The 20,935-nt window shown below is 45.4% G+C and overlaps 2 protein-coding genes across 2 annotated transcripts in view; one reads left to right on the top strand and one right to left on the bottom strand.

Moving 5' to 3' along the window:
* The window catches only part of fpgt (fucose-1-phosphate guanylyltransferase), a 33,031-nt gene extending 32,567 nt beyond the window's left edge, over nt 1–464 (bottom strand). The window contains exon 1 of the mRNA XM_041208789.1: nt 396–464. Coding sequence (XP_041064723.1) covers nt 396–462 — 67 coding nt within the window. The 5' untranslated portion in view covers nt 463–464. The remainder of the gene's footprint in view (nt 1–395) is intronic.
* A 293-nt stretch (nt 465–757) lies between these two features.
* LOC121288992 (leucine-rich repeat and IQ domain-containing protein 3-like) overlaps nt 758–20,935 on the top strand; it is a 34,734-nt gene continuing 14,556 nt past the window's right edge. The window contains exons 1-4 of the mRNA XM_041207853.1: nt 758–810; nt 4,750–5,022; nt 11,799–12,119; nt 13,863–13,996. Of these exons, the coding sequence (XP_041063787.1) occupies nt 769–810; nt 4,750–5,022; nt 11,799–12,119; nt 13,863–13,996 (770 nt within the window). The 5' untranslated portion in view covers nt 758–768. The remainder of the gene's footprint in view (nt 811–4,749; nt 5,023–11,798; nt 12,120–13,862; nt 13,997–20,935) is intronic.

Here is a 20,935-nt window from a genome sequence, read left to right as displayed (position 1 = left end):
GGGTGTTGGTGGTGAGGGGGGGGTGTTGGTGGTGAGGGGGGGGGTGTTGGTGGTGAGGGGGGGGTGTTGGTGGTGAGGGAGGGGGGGTGTTGGTGGTGAGGGGGGTGTTGGTGGTGGGGGGGGGTGTTGGTGGTGAAGGGGGGGGTGTTGGTGGTGAGGGGGGGGTGTTGGTGGTGAGGGAGGGGGGGTGTTGGTGGTGAGGGGGGTGTTGGTGGTGAGGGGGGGGGGGGGTCTGTGTGGAACTGGGGCCTCAGGGTGGAGCAGGGAGTCAGAGTGCTTGACAGAGACGGGGATACAGATGGGGCCGAGAGTGGGCAAAGGGGAGGGAGGGGGGGGGGGGGGGGTGGTTGATGGGGGAGGGGGATAGGGGTTGTGAATCGGCTCCCCGCCCCCACCTCGAAGCTTCTGGAAATCCCTCAGGCGCCTCCGGCTCGCGCTCTTCACTTTCTCCGCGTCATCCATTGTCCCGGGGTCAAGGGTCAGCGCTGGCGGCAGCTACCATCTACTCCGAGGATTGGGGGGGGGGGGGGGGCGGGGTGTGAAATCAGCGATTTTATTATAATGGAAATGCCTGAGAATAGATCAGCCGTTTTGAAGCACAATTTTAAACTTGATAGTATCTGGTGTGCCTTGAGACAATGCGTGTCTGTTTAATGGGTCAATGTAAAAAAAGGGGGGGGGGGTGGGAGAGCGGGGATTGGTTGGTGCTGAAGTCACTGCGCCTGCGCAGTAGCGGCGGTGAGTTTCCATAGCAACTGCGAGGCTGACATGGCGGCTTTTGGAAACGGCCTAAATGGGGAATGCAGCAAGGCGAGTGTGGGAGCGGGAAAGCCGCCCGGCAGCACACCCTAAACTCGGGGCCCGACCCCAAACATCCTCCGCGACCCTGAACCCCCTCCACCCGACCCCAAACTTGGTGCCCAACCGGAAAGCCCCCTCCTCAAAACCCCCCAACTCCCCGTCTGACCCCCCCCCCCCCCATGACCCCCCCAACTCGTTCCCTGGTCCTGAACCCAAACCTGGTGCCCAACCTGAAAGCCCCTCATGCTGGCCCCCAACTCCATTTCCGATCCTAAACTCATTCCCTAAACCTGATCCCCCCCTCCCTCCCTCCACCTGATCCCCCTCCCTCCCTCCACCTGATCCCCCCTCCCTCCACCTGATCCCCCCTCCCTCCACCTGATCCCCCTCCCTCCCTCCACCTGATCCCCCCTCCCTCCCTCCACCTGATTCCCCCTCCCTCCCTCCACCTGATTCCCCCTCCCTCCCTCCACCTGATTCCCCCTCCCTCCCTCCACCTGATTCCCCCTCCCTCCCTCCACCTGATCCCCCCTCCCTCCCTCCACCTGATCCCCCCTCCCTCCCTCCACCTGATCCCCCCTCCCTCCCTCCACCTGATCCCCCCTCCCTCCCTCCACCTGATCCCCCCTCCCTCCCTCCACCTGATCCCAATCCCTCTCGCTGACCTGAAACCCCATCACCCTGACCCCCTCCCCCCTAAAAGCAGGTGCTTAACCTGAAATCCCCTTCCACTGACCCAAACCTAAACCCCTTTCTCTCTGATCCCAAACCCCACCCCATCTCCCAGCCCCTGGCCCTGCCCCTATTCCCTTAACCACCACCACCCCCCCCCCACCCCCAACAGATATCACAAAAACGGAGTATCTGGTCATTGTCTTATTGTTTTTGGGGATTTTCTGCACACAAGTTGACTGTCGCACTTTCTACATTTCAACAGTGACTGACAAAAAAATATTTCATTGACTGTGAAATGTTTTGTGACTTCCTGAGGTGGTGCCAAAATTCAAGTTTTTGTTATATAAATTCAGACCTTTTTTGTCCCCTTCAGGAATGACAAGGCACTAAAAATCAACAGATTTCAAAGCTGGGGCTTTGCTTATTTTTGTGACAGAAATCAGTCAAATTTTTTAACTAATTGTCTGAGTGTTCCCCCTGCCCCCAATTGTGTGGAACGCTCTGGTACTGACTGAATATGGCTGAAGATGAGAGACAACAGCAATTTAAAAAGTAAATTCATTACCTGGTGCTGTGATTTGACAAGATTCTCAAGTTAATTAAATGGAGGCAGGGTCAATCAAGGCTTTCAAAAGGGATTTGGTTTATTTCCTGAAAAGAAAAAAAACTTTGCAGGGCTATAAGGAAAGGGCACGGGAGTGACACTAGGTGCTTTGCTCCTTCAGAGGGCCAGCATAGACAAGATGTGCTGAATGGCCTCCTTCTGTGCTGTAGGCATTCTATGATTCCACAATTCAGCAATTTCATCATTGAAGATAAAAGGAGATGTATTTAGGCCCTAGCTTCCTTTCACACAATCACCGCCTCCTAATTGTGATACTTAAAAAAAAATAGTATTTCCTTTTTTGAGGTTGGATTTTCTTTTAAATGGCAGTTCAGATACAATACCTGGGGCAACATTGCCTACCTGTCAGGTAGTCCACAGATTTAAAATGCTTATGGTTTTTGTAATCAAAGCACAGAGCATCAATTACAGCAATGATCATTGATAGTACAACAATAACAAAAACTTAAGTATATACCTTTAATACTATGAAATGTCCCAAAGGAACACTTTCAGACTAAATTTTGACACAGGCCACATGGAAAATATTAGGACAGATAACCAAAAGAGATAGATTTTAAAGAATGCCTTAAAGGAGGAGAGAGGTTTAGGGAGAGAATTCTGGAGCTTAGGACCTAGGCAGCTGAACCACCAACAGTGCAGCAATAAAAATTGAGGATGTGCAAGAGGCTTGAGATGGAAGAGAGCAGAGATCTCGGAGGTTTGTGCGCCTGGTGGAAGTTTCAAAGGTGGGGCGAGTGAGGCTGTGGGGGATTGAACACAAAGATAGGAAATTTAAATTTGAGGCACTGCTGAACTGGGAGCCATTGTAGGTCAGCGAGTACAGGATTAATGGGTGAACAGGACTCAGTGCAAGTCAGTAACATCATTTTGGTTCTTTGTGAGCAGAAGGCATTGCTGACTTGATTACATTTGTACCATTTGTAACTTTAAAAACAAGTGTAAAAATTTGCATTGCCAGGGCCAGAGAGCGTAACTTCTAACATTCTCAGGACAGCTAAAAGCAGTTCGTACCCAACACCTTCTGAAGTGCAATCACTGTTTTGTCTGTAACTGAATGGAGCAATACATTGTACACAGGCAAGACCCCAAGAAACTGTAAATAAAACAAATGAGCACATGATCTGTATTTTGGTGGTGTGGGTTCAAGGAAGACAGTCAACCTGGACTCCTTATTCTGCCTCGAAAAATGCCATGGCATTTTTTTGCCCTTAGGCTGTGGGAGAAAGGACATTGGGATAGGAGCATTGAGGCAGGTGGAGGTCATTCAGCTCCTTGAACCTGTTCTGCCATTCAATTAGATCATGGTTGATCTGCACCTCAATTCCATTTACCCACCTTTGCTCCGTATCCCTCCATATCCTTACAGAAATCTGTCAATCTCAGTCTTGAAATCTCCATTTGACCCCCAGGATCCACCACCTTTTGTAGAGGTGGGAGAGAGAATTTCAGGTTTCCCTTTGGTTTGTGTGGGAAAAGTGCTTCCTGACTACCCTGGTTCTAATTTTAAAACTGTGCCCCCTTGTTCTGAATTCACCTACCTGAAGAAATAGTTTATTTCTATCTACCCTGTAGAATTCCTTTATCAGTTAAACCCTCAGCCTTCTAAACTGAAGGGAATACAAACCAAGTTTATGCAACCAGTCCCAGTATTTAATCCTTTGAATCTGGTATAATTCTGTTGAAGCTGCATGCTGCACCCCCTCCAATGCCAATATGTTTATTTATTCATGATGTGGGTGTTGCTTGCTAGGCTGGCATTTATTGTCCACCCCTAATTGCCCTTGAGCATGTGGTGGTGAGTTGCCTTCTTGAGCTGCTGCAGTCCATGTGGCGTAGATACATAGATATATTTCTCAAGATGTGATGTCTAGCACTGAATTCTGAGTCTGATTAAAATTATATAACTGAAGCATTGCTCCTCCTTTGTATTCTAGACCTTTGAGATAAACAACAACATTTCTTTAGCCTTTTTGTACAGACACAGTAGTGATGTGTGCATCTGGACACACAATCCTTTGCTCCTTCCTGGTTTCTACTCTCTCGCCATTAAGAAGAATAAACAAATTCTCTTTCATGGATGAGATCACACTTCCTCACATTAAGCTCTATCTGCCATAGTTTTGTCCATGTCAGTTTGTAACTCCCTCCTCTGATCTATACAAGTTACCATGCCTCCTCATACATTTTCAATCTATTAACAAGCCTGAGAAAAAACTTGCATTTCTATCAAACCTTTCACAACGCCAGAATGCCCAAAAGCATTTTACAGCCAATGAAGCACTTTTTGATCTGTAGTCACTGATGTAATGTAGGATATGTGGCAGCCAATTGGCACACAGTAAGCTCCCACAAACAGGAATGAGACAATGACCAGATAATCTGTTCTTAGTGATATCGGTTGAGGAATAAAGATTGGTCAAGACACTGGAGTTAACTCTCCAGCTGTACCTTGATTGGTGGCATGAGATTTTTTTTACATCTACCTGAGGGGGTCACATGGCCTCAGTTTAAATTATTCCTGACAATGCTGTGCTCTTACAGTGCTGTATTGAAGTGTTAATCTAGATGATGTGCCTTTTTAAAGGGAAAGGAAGATTCTTTTCTGCCTTCTCTCTGACTGTTTGGTGGCTTTGTATATTCCACAGACCTCCTCATATCTGAGGCTAGACAGAAGTCACCTTGTGTCTCCTTCGAAATCATTAATCCTGTCCTGCGGAGAGATGGACAGTGTGTTCAAAGAGAAGAAACTGGAGAAGATTGCGGTGGTAAACTTATCTGGACATTATCTGAAAAACCTGGGCAACTTGTCTAATTGTTCTGCTCTGAAGATTTGCATCCTGCCCAGGAATTACATCACTAAAATTGATGCTCTCGCAAACTGTCCCAATTTAATCAAGCTGGATCTCCATGGAAACCATGTAAGTGATATAGGATGCGTGTTCAATAAAACAAATGTCAAACAATTGGAAATTTCAGAACCTGACAGATTTGTGTACCGAATCTTAAACGTTTGTAGAAACAATACAGCTACGAATCAGTGCATACTAAGAGCTACTGAGCCAGACTCATTGCATTCCTTGGGAATGTGAGTTGTCAAAGGGACTTGTTCCTCATCATGACCCCTGTACATCCCAAAGTGCTTGACCGACAATACGGTACATTTTACAGGCAGTTGCTATAAAGAGTTCCTTGGAGGGAGAAAGTGCTTCAGGACATCCAGGACCCCACAGGATAGAAGGGTCTGATGTGGACCCATGGATTTCAACTTGGTAAACTTTGCTTGCAGCAGTGCCAGTAGGATATGTTGAGTGGAGACCATTATCTGAATAGGAGTGCAAATTGAGATCAATTGTTGTTGGTGTATGTTTGTGTAAAGGGCTATAGTGAAACTCATAATACAGGCATTAGTGGTCAATAAATATTATATAGAATTTACAGAGCAGAAACAAGCTATTTAGGCCAACTGGCCTACTTTCCACATAAGCCACTTGATTTACTTCATCCAAGCATGAAAGCATAAGCAAAATGAGCTGGAGTAGACCATAAACCCCTTGAGCCTGATCTGCTATTGAATATAATCATGGCTGCTCCGAATATGCCATGATTTCTGGAGGGACCAAAGATTTATCTATATTAATCTTGAATATATTCAACAATGGAAAATTCACAACACTTTTGATCAGAGAATTCCAAAGATTCGCAACCCTCTGAGTGAAGAAACTTCTCCTCATCCCAGTCCTATATGATCGACCCCTTATCCTGAGACAGTGTCCCTGTTTTCTAGATTCCACAGCCTGGAGAAAGGACAACCATTCCATCCTTGCAACCAATTTTTAAAAAATTCATTCATGGGATGTGAGCTTTACTGGCTGGATCAACAATTATTGCCCATCCCTAGTTGCCTTTGAGAAGGTGGTGGTGAGCTGCCTTCTTGAACCACTGCAGTCCATGTGGTGTAGGTACACCCACAGTGCTGTTAGGGAGTTCCAGGATTTTGACCCAGCAACAATGAAGGAATTACGACATATTTCCAAATCAGGAAGGTGAGTGACTTGGAGGGGAACTTGCAAGTGGTGTTGTTCCCATCTATCTGCTGTCCTTGTCCTTCTAGATGGTAGTGTTCGTGGGTTTGGAAGGTGCTGTCGAAGGAGCCTTGGTGAATCCCTGCAGTGCATCTTGTAGATGGTACACACGCTGCTGCTGTGCTTCAGTGGTGGAGGGAGTGAATGTTTATGGATGTGGTGCTAATCAAGCGGACTGCTTTGTCCTGGATGGTGTCCAGCTTCTTGAGTGTTGTGGGAGCTGCATTCATCCGGGCAAATGGGGAGTATTCCATCATACTCCTGACTTGTGCCTTGTAGATGACAGACAGGCTTTGGGGAGTCAGGAGGTGAGTTACTCATGGCATGATTCCTAGCCTCTGACCTGCTCTTGTAGCCACAGTATTTATATGGCTAGTTCAGTTTCTGGTCAATGGTAACCCCCAGGATGTTGATAGTGGGGGATTCAGTGATGGTAATGCCATTGAACATCAAGGGGTGATGGTTGGATTCTCTTTTGTTGGGTATGGTCATTGCCTGACACTTGTGTGGTGTGAATGTTACTTGCCACATGTCAGCCCAAGCCTGGATATTCTCCAGGACTTGCTGCATTTGGACATGGACTGCTTCAGTATCTGAGGAGTTGCGAGTGGTGCTGAACATTGTGCAATTATTAGCAAACATCCCCACTTCTAACAATATGATGGAAGGAAGGTCATTGATGAAGCAGCTGAAGATGGTTGGGCTGAGGGCACTACCCTGAGGAACTCCTGCAGTGATGTCCTGGAGACTGACCTCCAACAACCACAACCATCTTCCTTTGTGCCAGGTATGACTCCAACCAATGGAGAATTTTCCCCCTGATTCCTATTGACTCCAGTTTTGCTAGGGCTCCTTGATGCCACACTCAGTCAAGTGCAGCCTTGATGTCAAGGGCAGTCACTCTCACCTGATTAATTAATCTGATTAACTTTCTCTGTACTGCCTCCAAGGCAACTATATCTGTCCTTAGATATGGAGATGAAATCTGTGCAGTGTACTCCAGGTGTGGCTTCACCAAAGAGCTACAATTATAGCAAGACATCCTTGCTCTTGTGCTTGATTCCAGTCACGCACATGACATTTGCTTTCCTAATTGCTTGCTGTACCTGCATGCTGACTTTCTGTAATTGAGTTAAATTTGTACATGACGTTGCTCAATTGTGTGGTAGGCAGAATGGCTTTCTGCATATGGGCCAAAGCCTGCCACTTTCGGACCTGGAATTGCCTGGTCTTCCTTAAACTACCCTGGAAAGACAAAGTCTCTCAGAAATTTGAACAACAGATCAAGCAAGCCATTTCACGCTGCTACTATGCCATGGCTACATGGGTGGTATTTTCCACTGACAGGATGCTGCTGTCAACCCAAAAAGATGTTCTGCCTACCACACATTGAGCAACCTCCTGTATGAATTTCAGTGCCAATCTGAAGCAGGTACGAAGGCCATATATTTCAGATGAACATACAAATTAGGAGCAGGAGTAGGTCATTCAGCCTTGTGAGCCTGCTTCGCCATTCAATAAGATCATGGCTGTTCTGATTGTGGCCTCAACTCCACCTGTCACCTACCCCTGGTAATCTTTGACTCCCTTGTTAGTCAAGAATCTATCTACCTCTGCCTTAAAAATATTCATTGACCCTGCCTCCACCACTTTTCATGGAAGAGAGTTCCAAAGATTCACAACCCTCTGAGAGAAAATATTTCATCTCATCTCCATTTTAAATGGGAGACCCCTTATTTTTAAACTGTGTCCCCCTAGTTCTAGTCTCTCCCACAAGGAGACAATCCTTTCAGCATCCCCTTATCAAGTCCCCTAAGGATGTTAAATGTTTCAATAAGATTATCTCTCAATCTTCTAAATTCCAATGAATACAGGCCTAGCCTGTCCAACCTTTCCTCGGAAGATAACACCCCCACCCCTCCTCCCAGGAATCAGTCAAGTGAATCTCCTCTGAACTCTTGCTTACACATTTATATCCTTTCTTAAATAAGGAGACCAAAACTGTGCACAGTATTCTAGGTGTGATCTCACCATTTCCCTGTACCTGTTCCCCTTACAATAGAATCCCCTATCACTATTGCTCTTCCACTTTACCGCACCCCACCCCACCCCCCCCACCCCCCACCACCAACCACCATGCCCCACAGCTGAGCCATTCATAGTGCCATGGACCTGGCTCTTGCTGCATTCCCTGAGAAACCATCTCTCCCAGCAGTATCCAAAAGAGATACTGTGGAGAGAGAGATGGACCCAGGGGACTCCTGCACTACCAGTCTAGTGCTTTTACTCAGTCTGGCGGTCACCCAATCCCTTTCTGCCTGTGCACTCTTTACCTGGTTGTGAACATTTCGCTGTATGTAGTATCCACGAAGGTCTTATCCTGGTGGATGCTCCACAGTGACTCCAGCCACAGGTCCAGCTCTGAGACGCAGATTTCGAGTAGCTGCAGCTGGAGACACTTCCTGCACACATGGTCGGCCTCAACACTGGAAGTGTCCCTGACTTCTTACAGTGCACAGGAGGAGCACTCCACTTGGCCGAGCAGCCTTGCCATGACTTACCCTTAAATTACTCCCTTTACTTTTACTTCTAGTTTAGGACAGAAGAAATACTTATCAGGCCCTACTTACCAAGGCCGCCACTCTTTTTACTGAGGAAAGGCAGAAAATGAAAGGATCCGTCCTTCCCTCTTCACTGACCTCTCTCTCTCTCACCAAATTCCAACTGAAGCACTTTACTGCAGCCCAAAGCAGCACTCTAGTGCAGACAAAAGCAGCACTGTCAATTGCTTGCTTTTATGTTTATATGCTGCAGAAGTTGGGGTTGTTCTCCTTGCAGCAAAGGGAGGTTGAAGGGAGATTTAGATACGGTAAACAAGGAAAAGCAATTCCCATTTGTTGATGGCACAAGGACTCAAGGGACACAGATTTAAGTTTTGGTCAAGAGATACAGAGGAAATCTGAGGAAGATATGTTTTGCACAGCGAGTGGTAATGATCTGCAGCTCACTGCCTATGAGGGTGGTGGAAGTGGAAATGATTAATGATTTCAAAAGGAAATTGATTGGGCACTGGGGGGAAATAATAATTGCAGGGCTACAGGGATCGAGTGAGGGAATGGGACTGACTGGATTGCTTTATAGAGAGCTGGCATGGACTAGATGGACTGAATGGCCTCCTGAAGTATTATGACTCTATGAATAGCTTGAGAACTGGGATCATGCTTGTTTAATGCTTTGATTTCTAGTTTAGGAACATTTGGATATGTCACTGGTGTTATGATACAGCAGATGGTATTTGCCAGGCTGACCAAATCCACTAGGGAAACTTGACCACTATCACAATGGTTTTGCAATTTGTATTTATTACGAGAAGATTTGTGCACTGATTTCTGAAGTAAGGAGTCCACTAACACCTTTAGTGATTTTAAACATTATATTAAAACATTTATTAACAAAAGAAAAGATTACAATTACATGGTTACTTAATATTATAACAATTCCCAAAATTCCTAGTTAACCAGACCCCCAACTACACACCCCTTTTAAGGCAACAGTCCAAAATAAATTTTAAATTTATACAGACAATCCAGCAAGGTTACCACAAGCACCCGCCCAACAGTGGAATTCTAAAGGCTTTAACACAACTTTGGTTACTGGAACGGCAGACTTCTACAAAGTGGCTAGAGGCTTTTTCCCCAAGTCTGTTGCACATGGTGTACCTTTCAGATATTACACGGCCACACCCATAGCCATCTAATTCTTCTTTAAATATATTTTTCCTTCTTTGATTTGTAAACCCCATTGTTCCCACCTGCCTTTGGAACTTACTTTTCCCATAATATAAAAGTCTTTTATGTTGTCATTATGGCCAGCACTTTTGGGAAAAATCAACGTAATTATCTGCCTTATTCATCTTCTTGGTTGTAAACATCCTACCATGTCTCTTTGAAAACCAAACACCTCTCCACTTAAAATGCAAATTTCATTCACACCCTATCTGCTGAGACTTTACCCGAGTTTACTGGTTAACATTTCACATGCCCCTTTACACTCACTCTTTTGATAATTTCAACCTTGCAGTCTATCCGTCTCTAATTTAATTAAATCAGCCACACAGACAGAACCATCCAAACACACACAATTGTAAGCCTACTTTACAGTACCCCATAATAATATTATGAAAAATATGATAGTTTTGTGACACTGGTCTTTGCCAGGTACAGGCTGAGAGCCAGTCACACCTGATTTCCTTTTCCGTTGATTCGTGATGATCCTGTTTCACAAAAACCAGGTAAAGGTGCATTTTATACCTGTTGTATTTCAAAGGGAATAAGGAAAGGACAGGGGAATAGGACTGCAGGTAAAAGAATGAACCTGAGTTAATACAGATCCCTTCATGTCCTTCCATCCTGTTTCAAAGTACCTCACAGCCAGTGAATTACTTTTCAAATGTAATGTAGCTTACATAATCAAATAGGGCAGTGAATTTGCACACATCAGAGTCACACTAACAGCATGTGAATGAATGACCATTTCACTTTTTGGTATAGTGCCTTTCACAACCACTGGATGTCTTAAGGGGGTGGGGGGGGAGAGGGAGCACCCGCGGATATACCCCGCTTTCCAATCTGAGCCACATGTAAGGGTGACCTTCCAGGCTTCCCCCAGACCGGAACTCCTCCCACCAGCCTCAAAACTGAGGCCAGGTGGGAAGTGACCCTTAAGTTACCAATTAAAGGCCTCAATTGGGGCTAGGGTGGGCAGACTGCCCCAGACCTTGCCCGTCCTATTTAAAATTGCGGACAGGCTGATGGTGGGTGGGAGGGCTGTGGGAAGGCCACCCGGGAAATTTATGGGCTCCCACCTGCAAACCCGCCAGTGAGAGACCGTAAAACTTTGACCCTGGTGTGGGCCTCGAACCCATAACATGACTCAGGATATAAAGTATTGCTAAGTGGTTAGCTCTTTCAGAGAGCTATGCAGCAATGGACAGACTGCAGCCCTGCCATGAGAGATGGGCACTGCTGAGGCAGGTAGGTGCAAAGGTGTCTTGAGGTGCCCTGAGAAACCTGAATAATATTTGAAAAAACAGAAAACCCATAGCTGGTGGGGCCATCAGTGTGGGGCAGCAAACTCCCCAACAGGGAGGCTTTGCACTTTGTCAGTGCATTCACGGGCCCAGTGAGAAGAGGCACCAGTGACCCTCCTGCCTGCCGCTGGGAGGCTGCGTTCAAGTTGCCACTGACCTCTGGGCTCAGCTGCCTGTGGAGGGGAACCGGAAGCGTGCAGGCTGATACCAGGAAGATCAAGGTGCTACAAGCAACTAGCCCCCATCAATCCCTTAATTGGTCTAATTGACCACCCACTGCAGTTGGTCGGGTAGCTGCTGCTACATTGACCCCGTCTCCGGCAAGATCACTCAGAAGTGGGAGACCCAACATGCAAGTCTCAAATTTTCTTCTGGTCCCACCTCCAAATCCACCTCCGTAGAGCTGGCAAGATTCTGCTGTATAAGAGCTATCCAATTAGTACCCCTCCCACTCCTTCTCCTCAGCCCTGGAACTGGACACAATGTACTAATGTAATTTTGTTTACTTTTCCTCCATTATCAGATTACCAATCTCCCAGATGAATACTTTTGGTCTGAAATGAAGTGCCTGCAGATCCTCTATCTCCATGACAACATCATTGGAGACATGAATAGTGTCAAATCACTGTTTCCCTGTCCAAGCCTTGTCGTTCTGACCCTGTTTGACACACCAGTTAGCCTTGTCCCAAGATATCGGCATCGCGTTGTCAACTACATCTGGTCTCTCAAAGCCTTGGATAACTTTGTCATTGCAGATGAGGAAGTCATTGAGGATTGTCGGAATAGGAAAAAATTCAAAGCTTTAAGTCCATATTTCTTTATTCATCTCACTGTACCTCCACAGGTTGGTACCTATGCCTATTGTAGTGAGAAAGAAACAGTTTGGTTTCCACTTGGAAAAATTTGAAAATCAGAAATCATTCAGAAAAAAGAGAACATTATCTTAAAATTGGAGGTAGGCCATTCGGGAGTGATGTCAGAAAGTACTTTTTACACACAAAGGGTAACCCCAAAAGTCTACGTATGTCTGGGGCCAATAGCAGCTTTCAGGACTAAGATTGATAGAGTTTTGCTGGGTAAAGGTTTTTTTAAATTTTGTTTTTGGGATGTGTGTCACAGGCAAAGCCAGCATTTGTTACCTTCAGAAGGTGGTGGTGAGCCGTCTTCTTGAACCACTGCAGTTCATGTAGTGTAGATACACCCACATTACCCTTTTACGTAGTTTTCTGTAGTTGTTTGATTCGAATGAGAGGCTTGCTTGGCCATTTCAGAGGACAGTTAAGAGTCAACAAAATTGCTATGGATCTAGAGTCATATGTGGGCCTGACTGGGTGAGGATGGCGGTTTTCCTTCCCTAAAGGACATTGATGAACCAGATAGGTTTTTACAAAGATCCAGTAGTTTCATCATTATGAATGAGCTTAGCCTTTTATTTCATATTTATTAATTAATTGAATTTAAATCTCTCCCCTCTCCTCCTACCAAGCTGCCCGGGTGGGATTTAACCTCATATCTCCAGAGCATTAGTACAGGTCTCTGGGTTATTGGTCCAAAACCATAACCATTATGCTACAATCCCCTCAGAAGGTATTGAGGGATATGGAACAGAGGTGTGAAAATTGAGTTGAGGTATGGCCATGATCTGATTGAATGTTGGAACAGGCTCGACAAGGACTGAATGGCCTCCTCCCCTTCCTGTTATTGTTGAATCTGCTTCCACCATCCTTTCAGGAAGTCCAGATAACAATAACTCGCAGCAATTAAAAAAAAACCTCTTTCTCTCCCCTTGGTTCTTTTGCCAATTATCTTAATTCAAGTTACCTACACTCCTGCCATGGAAATCTTTCTCCTGAATTACTCTGACAACACCCCTCCCAAGAATGGGGCTTGTAAGTTATAATTTGAAAACAAAACTTACCCAATAAATAAAATCATTGACAGCTAGGGAAGAATCTGAGAAAGATAAGCACTGGACTTAGAAACGGGTATATGATTTGTTCTCAGTCGGATCTGCTAGGAAAACTGTATCGTCCCTGCTCATTCCAGTTATTTATAAAATTGAGGCATTTAGACAGCTAATAGTTTAAAAGGTGTAAGTGAAGATTTGAGTGATTTCACTCGGGATGTCCTGCTGTGCCAACTCTTTGTCTTATCTCACCACTTCCCTTTCTCTGTAACCACCTTGAGTTCCAAGAATCCTCTGAGGCCTCTGCTCTTCTCCAATCTGACATTTGCACATTTTACGTTCCATTGCTTCACCATTGGCAGCTGTGCATTCAGCTGCCTGGTCCTAAATTCTGGATTTCCCTCCCTAAACCTCTCCACCTGCCTAACTCGCTTTTCTGCTTTAGCACGCTCCTTAATAATCCCCCCCCTCCAACTTTGACTAATTTTTTGATCTATTGTTTTAATGTCTCCTTCTTTTGCTCAATTTGACCTTTTTGCCTGATTACTTGAGAGGGAAGTTCCTGAGACATTTTATCACATTGAGGATGATATATAACTATCAGTTTTTGTTGCTGTATGAACAAGCACCTTAATTCTCCCTGAAATAGAATCACGATTGGTGTTTTTACCTCTCTCATAGACCTCAAGCTGGCAGGATGAGTTGAAGCAAATTAGGGATCTCGTCTCTACCATCAACAACATTCTTGCCCATCACTCTGCAGTGCTCATCCTTCAGCGATGGTCCCGTGGATTCTTGACCAGAAGAAAGTTGAGGTATTGATTAGTTTGTGTGTTCACCCCTGATCTCTCTGCTCGATGACTTACATTGGCTCCCGGTCCATCAACACCATGATTTTAAAATTCTTATCCTTGTGTTCAAATCTTTTCATGACCTTTCCCTTCCCTATCTCTATCTGTCTCTATCCCTCTCTATCCCTATCTATCTCCTCCAGCCCTACGTCCCCCCAAAAAATCTCTCCGCTCTTCCATTTCTGGCTTGCTGAGGACCCGTGATTTTAATCACTCCACCATTGGTGGCTGTGCCTTCAGCTGCCGGGGCCCCAAGTTCTGGAACTTCCTTGCAGCTCTTGATCTCTTTCTCTTCCTTTAAGACGCTCCATAAAACACGAAGCTTATGGTCTTCTGCCCGAATATTGCCTTACGTTTCTTGGGGCAGAATTTTACAGCCCCGTTTCGGCAGGGAGGGGGCTGTAAAATGTGGGGAGCCGTTATAAACCCCATTGACTTCAGCGGGAGCATAAAATCCCGCTGCTGTAAAATTCTGCCCTAGGTGTCAAAGTTTTGTCTGATTTATGCTCCTGTGAAGTGCCTTGGAACTTTTGAACTGCATTCAAGGTGCTGCATAAATGCAAGTTGTTGCTGCATAAATGCAAGTTGTTGTTCTTGTTTCACCATCCATATTCTTGCATTGTTCAAAGATTTTAAGGAGCTGAGTTTCCAGGTTAACTTTCTTCCTTCAGCCCACGCTACCAACGCACAAATACTATGCTCATTTGTTTTATTTTCCCTTCCTGATACCTTGCCTGTGTACAATATGTTGATTCATTGATAGCCAGTGACTGCTGTCTGGAAAGTGTTGGGTATGAACTGCTTTAAGCTGTCCTGAAAACATTAGATCCTCTTTCTGACACTGGCAATGCAAATCCTTTCACTTGTCCTTAGGGTTGCAAATGGTGCCTTCAACTCATGAAGAACCATAATGATGTTACCAATCATACTGAGTCCTGCTCACCCATCACCCCCAGCACTCGCTGACCTACACTGGCTCCCAGTCCAGCAACACTAAATTTAAAATTCCATTCTTGTTTGGAACTCTCTTCCCAATGTTGAGGCTAGAGGTCAATTGAAAACCTCAAAACTGATTGAAAATGAATTTGAAAAATACTTCAAAAGGAAAGATTTGCAGGGCTATGGGGAAAGAACAGAGAGAATGAAACTAATTGGATAGTTCTTTCAAAGAACCACACAAGCATGAGGGGCCAAATGGCCTCCTTCTATAGTGTCTCATTCTATGGACAGGATTTTATCATCGGTGACCAGGGGGTGGGGCCCGCTCGCCGACGCATAAAATGACACGGGATGATGTTGGGCAGAACCCCCGATGTCATCCTGCCCCATTTAGATTTTCAGGAAGGCAGGGGTGCAGCAAAATCATCTGTGCACCCGCCGACCTGTCAATGGCCAATTGAGGTAATTGACAGGATCATTTATGCAATTAAAGGACCTGCCCGTCCAACCTTAAGGTTGGTGAGTCGGCCAGGAGCCCCGGCGGCACATAGAGAAAACATGAAACCTCATCCAGCGGTGGGGTGAGGTTTCATGCAGAGTTTTAAAAATTTTAATGAAGTTATTCTGTAAATTATGAACATGCCCCATCTCATGTGACATTGTCACATGAGGGGTACATGTTAGGGAATTTTTTTTTCTATTTTTTAATATTTTTCAAAGTGGAAGCGATCTCCCTGGGGCTGCACTTAGCCTCAGGGAGATGTGCGCTCTTTCGTGCGCATGCGTGAAAGAGTGGACTCTCACTTTTAGGGAATTCCCCCCCCCTCCACCTGACGTCACGCTGGGTGGGCCTTAATTGGCCCTGCCCACGTAAAATGGCGGCATGGGCCACTTCGCTGGCAGGGATCGGCTCCCCACCCTCCCCTTCCCTCCCCACCCAACAGGCAGAAAATTCTGCCCTACGTTTCTATTCTTTTAGAGATTTTCGTTAGGCAATAGTATTAAGAATTATGATAGATAAATAGAGTTGAGATGTACATCAGCCGTGATCTAATTGAACATGTTTAAAGGTCTGAATGGCCTCCTCTTGGCCCCATGCTTTATGCTTCGAGCTCGTGGACTATTATTTCCTTGGATGTAAAGATGGACATTTCATTCCTTTCAGTATAATTTCTGGTGCATTCTTTATGGAGTGATGTCCAATGGCTGTAGGAATCATAGAATTTACAGCACAGAAGGTGGCCATTGTCTGTAGTGACTCATTGAATGAGCTATCCAATGCTCCCATTCCTTCTACTCTTCATATAGATTAGTCAAATCAAATGACAAAGGATGAGGTCATAGAGTGTATTTGGAACATTTATTTTTCATTCGTTCATGGGATGTGAGTGTCACTGGCTGGGCCAGCATTTATTGCCCATCCCTAGTTGCCCTTGAGAAGGTGGTGGTGAGCTGCCTTCTTGAACTGCTGCAGTCCCTGTGGTGTAGATTTCAAATTCAGTTGGAGGGCAAGAAATTTGGGTCTGAAACTATTGCCTTAAACTTAAATAAAGCCATTACAAAGGTTTGATGACAGAATTGGATAGTGTAACTCACCTTCTGACTCCCCAAAGCCTGTCTGCCATCAACAAGCCACAAGTCAGAAATGTGATGGAGTATTCTTCACTTGCCTGGATGAGTGCAGCACCATCAACACTCAAGAAGCTGGACACCAGCCAGGACAAGCAGCCCGCTTGATTGGCACCCCATGCACAAACATCCAATCCCTCCACCACCGATGCACAGTGGCAACAATGTGTACCATCTACAAGATACACTGCAGGAACTCACAAAGGCTCCTTAGGCAGCACCTTCAAAACCCATGATCACTACCATCTAGAAGGACAATGGCACAGACAAATAGGAACACCACCACCTGGAAGTTCCCCTCCAATCCACATACCATCCTGACTTGGAAATATATCGCTGTTCCTTTACTGCCGCTGGGTCAAAATCCTGAAACTCCCTCTCTAACAGCACTGTGGGTGTACCTACACCACACGGACTGCAGCGACTCCCAATTGCCCTTCCCAAGGGAAATTAGGGATGGGCAATAAATGCTGGTCAAGCCAGCATACCACTTAAGGAGGTATTTCATAACTCTCAACAAAGCCATATTCCATTGAGAAAGAAAGACTCTACAGCAATCGTGGCTAACTAAGGAAGTTAATGATGGTGTCAAATTGAAAAAAAAGACAGATGATGCTGTGAAGATTAGTGGTAGGCCAGAAGATTGTGAACATTTTACAAAAAGGCAAAGGATGACTAAAAGAATAATAAAGAGTGTGAAATTAGATTTAAAGAAAAAATCTTTCATGGGATGTGTGTGTCACTGGGCCAGCAATTGTTGCCCTGTCCTAATTGCCCTTGAACTGAGTGGGCTAGCTGGGCCATTTCAGAGGCCAGTTGAGAGTCAACCACATTGCTGTGAGTCTGGAGTCACATGTAGGTCAGACCAGGTAAGAATGGCAGATTTCCTTCCCTAAAGAACACTAGTGAACTAGATGGGCTTTTACAACAATCAATGATAGTTATCATGGTCACCATTATTGAGGTTAGCTTTATAATTCCAGATTTATTAATTGGATTTAAATTCCACCAGCTGCTGTTGTAGGATTTGAACTCATGCCCACAGGATATTAGCCTGGGCCTCTTGATTACTAGCCCCAATGACATTACGAGTACCAGTACCAATATGAGTCTGGGGAATTAATAATGGGAAACGAGGAAATGACAGAGATTTTGAACAAGTATTTTGTATCTGTTTTCACAGTGGCAGGCACAAAAAAGCATTCCAAGGATATTAGAAAGTTAAGGGGCAAAAGGGATGGAGAAACTTAAAGCAATCACAATCACTAGAGAAAATGTACTTGGGAAACTAATGGCACTAAAGGCTGACAAGTTCCCTGGACCTGATGGCCTACATCCTAGGATCTTAAAAGAAGTGGGCCACAGAAATAGTGGATGCTTTAGTTGTAATTTTCTTCCTAAATTCCCGAGATTGTGGAAAGGTCCTGGTGGTTTGGCAAACATAAAACTATTCAGGAAAGGAGGGAGATAGAAAGTAGGAAGCTGTAGATCTGTTAGCCTAACATCTGTCATTGGGAAAATGCTGGAATCCATTATTAAGGAAGTTGTAGCAGGACATTTAGAAAATCATAATACAATCAGGCAGAGTCAACATGGTTATATGAAAAGGAAATTGTGTTTGACAAATTTATTGGAATTCTCTGAGGATGTTACAAGTAGGGTGGATAAAGGGGAACCAGTAGATGTAATGTATTAGGAACCAGTATTTGGATTTCCAAAAGGCATTCAATAAGGTGTCACAGAAAAGGTTACTACTACACTAAGAGTTCACAGTGTTAAAGGTAGTGTTTAGCCTGGATAGAGGATTGACCAACTAACAGGAAACTGAGAGTCAGGATAAATGGATCATTTTCAGGTTGACAAACTATAACTAGTGGAGTGCCACAGGGATATTGCTGGGGCCTCAACTATTCACAATCTATATTAATAACTTGGATAAAGGGACAATGTAATTTAGCCAAATTTGCTGACAATACAAAGATGGGCAGGAAAGCAAAACGTGAGCAGAACACAAAGTCTGCAAAAACATATAGATATGTTAAGTGAGTGGGCAAAAATTTGGCAGATAGAGAATAATGTGTGAAAATGTGACTTGTCCACTTTGGTATGAAGAATGGGAAAGCAAAATGTTACTTAAATAGGAAGAGACTACAGAATGCTGTGTTACAGTATGCAGCCACAGCAAGTGATTAGGAAGGCAAATGGAATGTTGGCCTTTATTGCAAGGAGGATGAAATATAAAAATGAGGAAGTCTTGCTACAGCTGTACAGGACATTGTTGAGACCATACCTGGAGTACTGCATATGGTTTTCTTGCATTGGATATACTTGCATTTGAGGCAGTTCAGAGAAGGTTCACTAGGTTGGTTCCTGGGATGAGGGGTTTGTCTAATGAGGAAACATTGAGTAGGCTGGGCCTATACTCAGTGGAGTTTAAAATAATGAGAAGTGATCTTATTGAAACATATAAGGTTATTAGGGGGCTTGACAGTGTAGATGTTGAGAGAATGTTTTCCCTTCTGGGAATCTAGAACTAGGGGGCACAGATTCAAAATAATCAGCCTCCCTTTTAAGACAGAGATGAGGAGGGATTTCTTCTCTCAGAGGGTCATTAATTTTTGAAATTCTCTATTCCAGAGAGCTGGGTCAATCAATATATTCAAGGCTGAGTTAAAATGACTTTTGATCTACAAGGGAGTCAAGGGTTCTGGAGGACAGGCAGGAAAGTGGAGTTGAGGCCACGATCAGATCAGCCATGATCTTATTAAATGACGGAGCAAGTTCAAGAGGCCAAATGGCCAGTGGTAATAGTTTCTCCCTATTTATCAAAAGCACTCATAATTTTGAACACCTCCATTAAATCTCCCCATACCTTGTTTGCTCCAAGGGAATAACTCCAGAACTTGCATTTACACAACAGCTTTCATGACCCGGGGATGTCCCAAAACATTTCACAGTAAATGAAGTATTTCTGAAGTTTAGTCACTGTTATATGGTAGAGAAGCAGAACAATCAATTTGCACACAGTAAAACCCCACAAACAGCAATGAGCTAAGTGACCAGATAAGTTTTCTTTAGCAGTGTTGGCCGAGAGACGTAACATTCAGCGTTCTGAACAGTAACAAAGGGCCAAAGTGAAAAAAGGGGGACTAGAACTTTTGACAAATCCTGCTGTCTGACACATTGACTGAAATCCAAACAATGACTAACCAACCCCCTTCACGGTCAGGCTATAGTTACTAGGGCCCCTTTGGATAAAGTTGATTCTAAACTCACACAAATAAACCTGTGGGAGACGTTTCCCCATGTCGGGTGGGCCGTGCAGTAGTGGGCGCGGACCTGATCCCCTCCCGTGATCACGTCCGCACAGCCATTTTATGTGGGCAGGCCAATTAAGGCCCGCCCAGCGTAGTTCGCGACTCCCATGGATAGCGGGAGTGGGTGGGCAGCGACAGGCGTGCACAGACCACCAGGTCCAATGGTGACCTGGTGGCCTGTTTAAATGAAGGCCTGGCAGCCTTTGCAAGACTCACAATGCCTGGGAGAAGAGCATATCAGTGGGGCAATGTGCCTGATGCAAGGTTGAGAGTAGGCCATGAGGGCAGGCCAGGCCGGAGGGTAGGCCCGTGGGGCAGGCCAGGCCGGAGGGTAGGCCCGTGGGGCAGGCCAGGCCGGAGGGTAGGCCCGTGGGGCAGGCCAGGCTGGAGGGTAGGGCAGTGGGGCAGGCCAGGCCGGAGGGTAGGCCAGTGGGGCAATGTGCACCTCGTTTTTCCAACGAGTGCCGAGCTGCCCTCCTGGAGGAGGTGGCAACATGGTGGGAGGTCTTTCTTCCGAGGGAGGGGAGGCGGAGGCCTCACCACCTGACCAATCAAGCATGGGAGGAAATGGCCGAGAGTGTCAGCTCCCATGTTGAGGCGTGGCGCACATGGGTCCAGTGCCGCAAAAGATTCAATGATCTCCTGTGCTCAGGAAGGGTGTGTACCATGTTGCCTCAAGACACTTAATGCAGCTGTCACCCTTTCCCCCAAACCAACTCCCCTCCCGACCTCCCCAGCAGCTCTGAGTACAGTTACAGCATTGAATCCTTCACAGCATGTATCCCTCACTGGGTGTGCCAGCAGATATTGCCCATGCCCAGTTCACCCTGAGAGGGTTGAGCTAGGATGTGTTCTGCATCTGCAGCATGTGTGACACTGACACCCATGTGCTTGTGCCTCCTTGCTTAGCAAAGTAACATCTTGTGTTCAAGTTCTGTCGAAGGGTCATGAGGACTCGAAACATCAACTCTTTTCTTCTCCGCCGATGCTGCCAGACCTGCTGAGTTTTTCCAGGTAA

Source organism: Carcharodon carcharias, chromosome 16 (assembly GCF_017639515.1).
Source record: "Carcharodon carcharias isolate sCarCar2 chromosome 16, sCarCar2.pri, whole genome shotgun sequence".
NCBI classification, from domain to species: domain Eukaryota; kingdom Metazoa; phylum Chordata; class Chondrichthyes; order Lamniformes; family Lamnidae; genus Carcharodon; species Carcharodon carcharias.
Note: the sequence above shows the minus strand (reverse complement) of the source record. Positions and strands in the feature narration are given on the sequence as shown.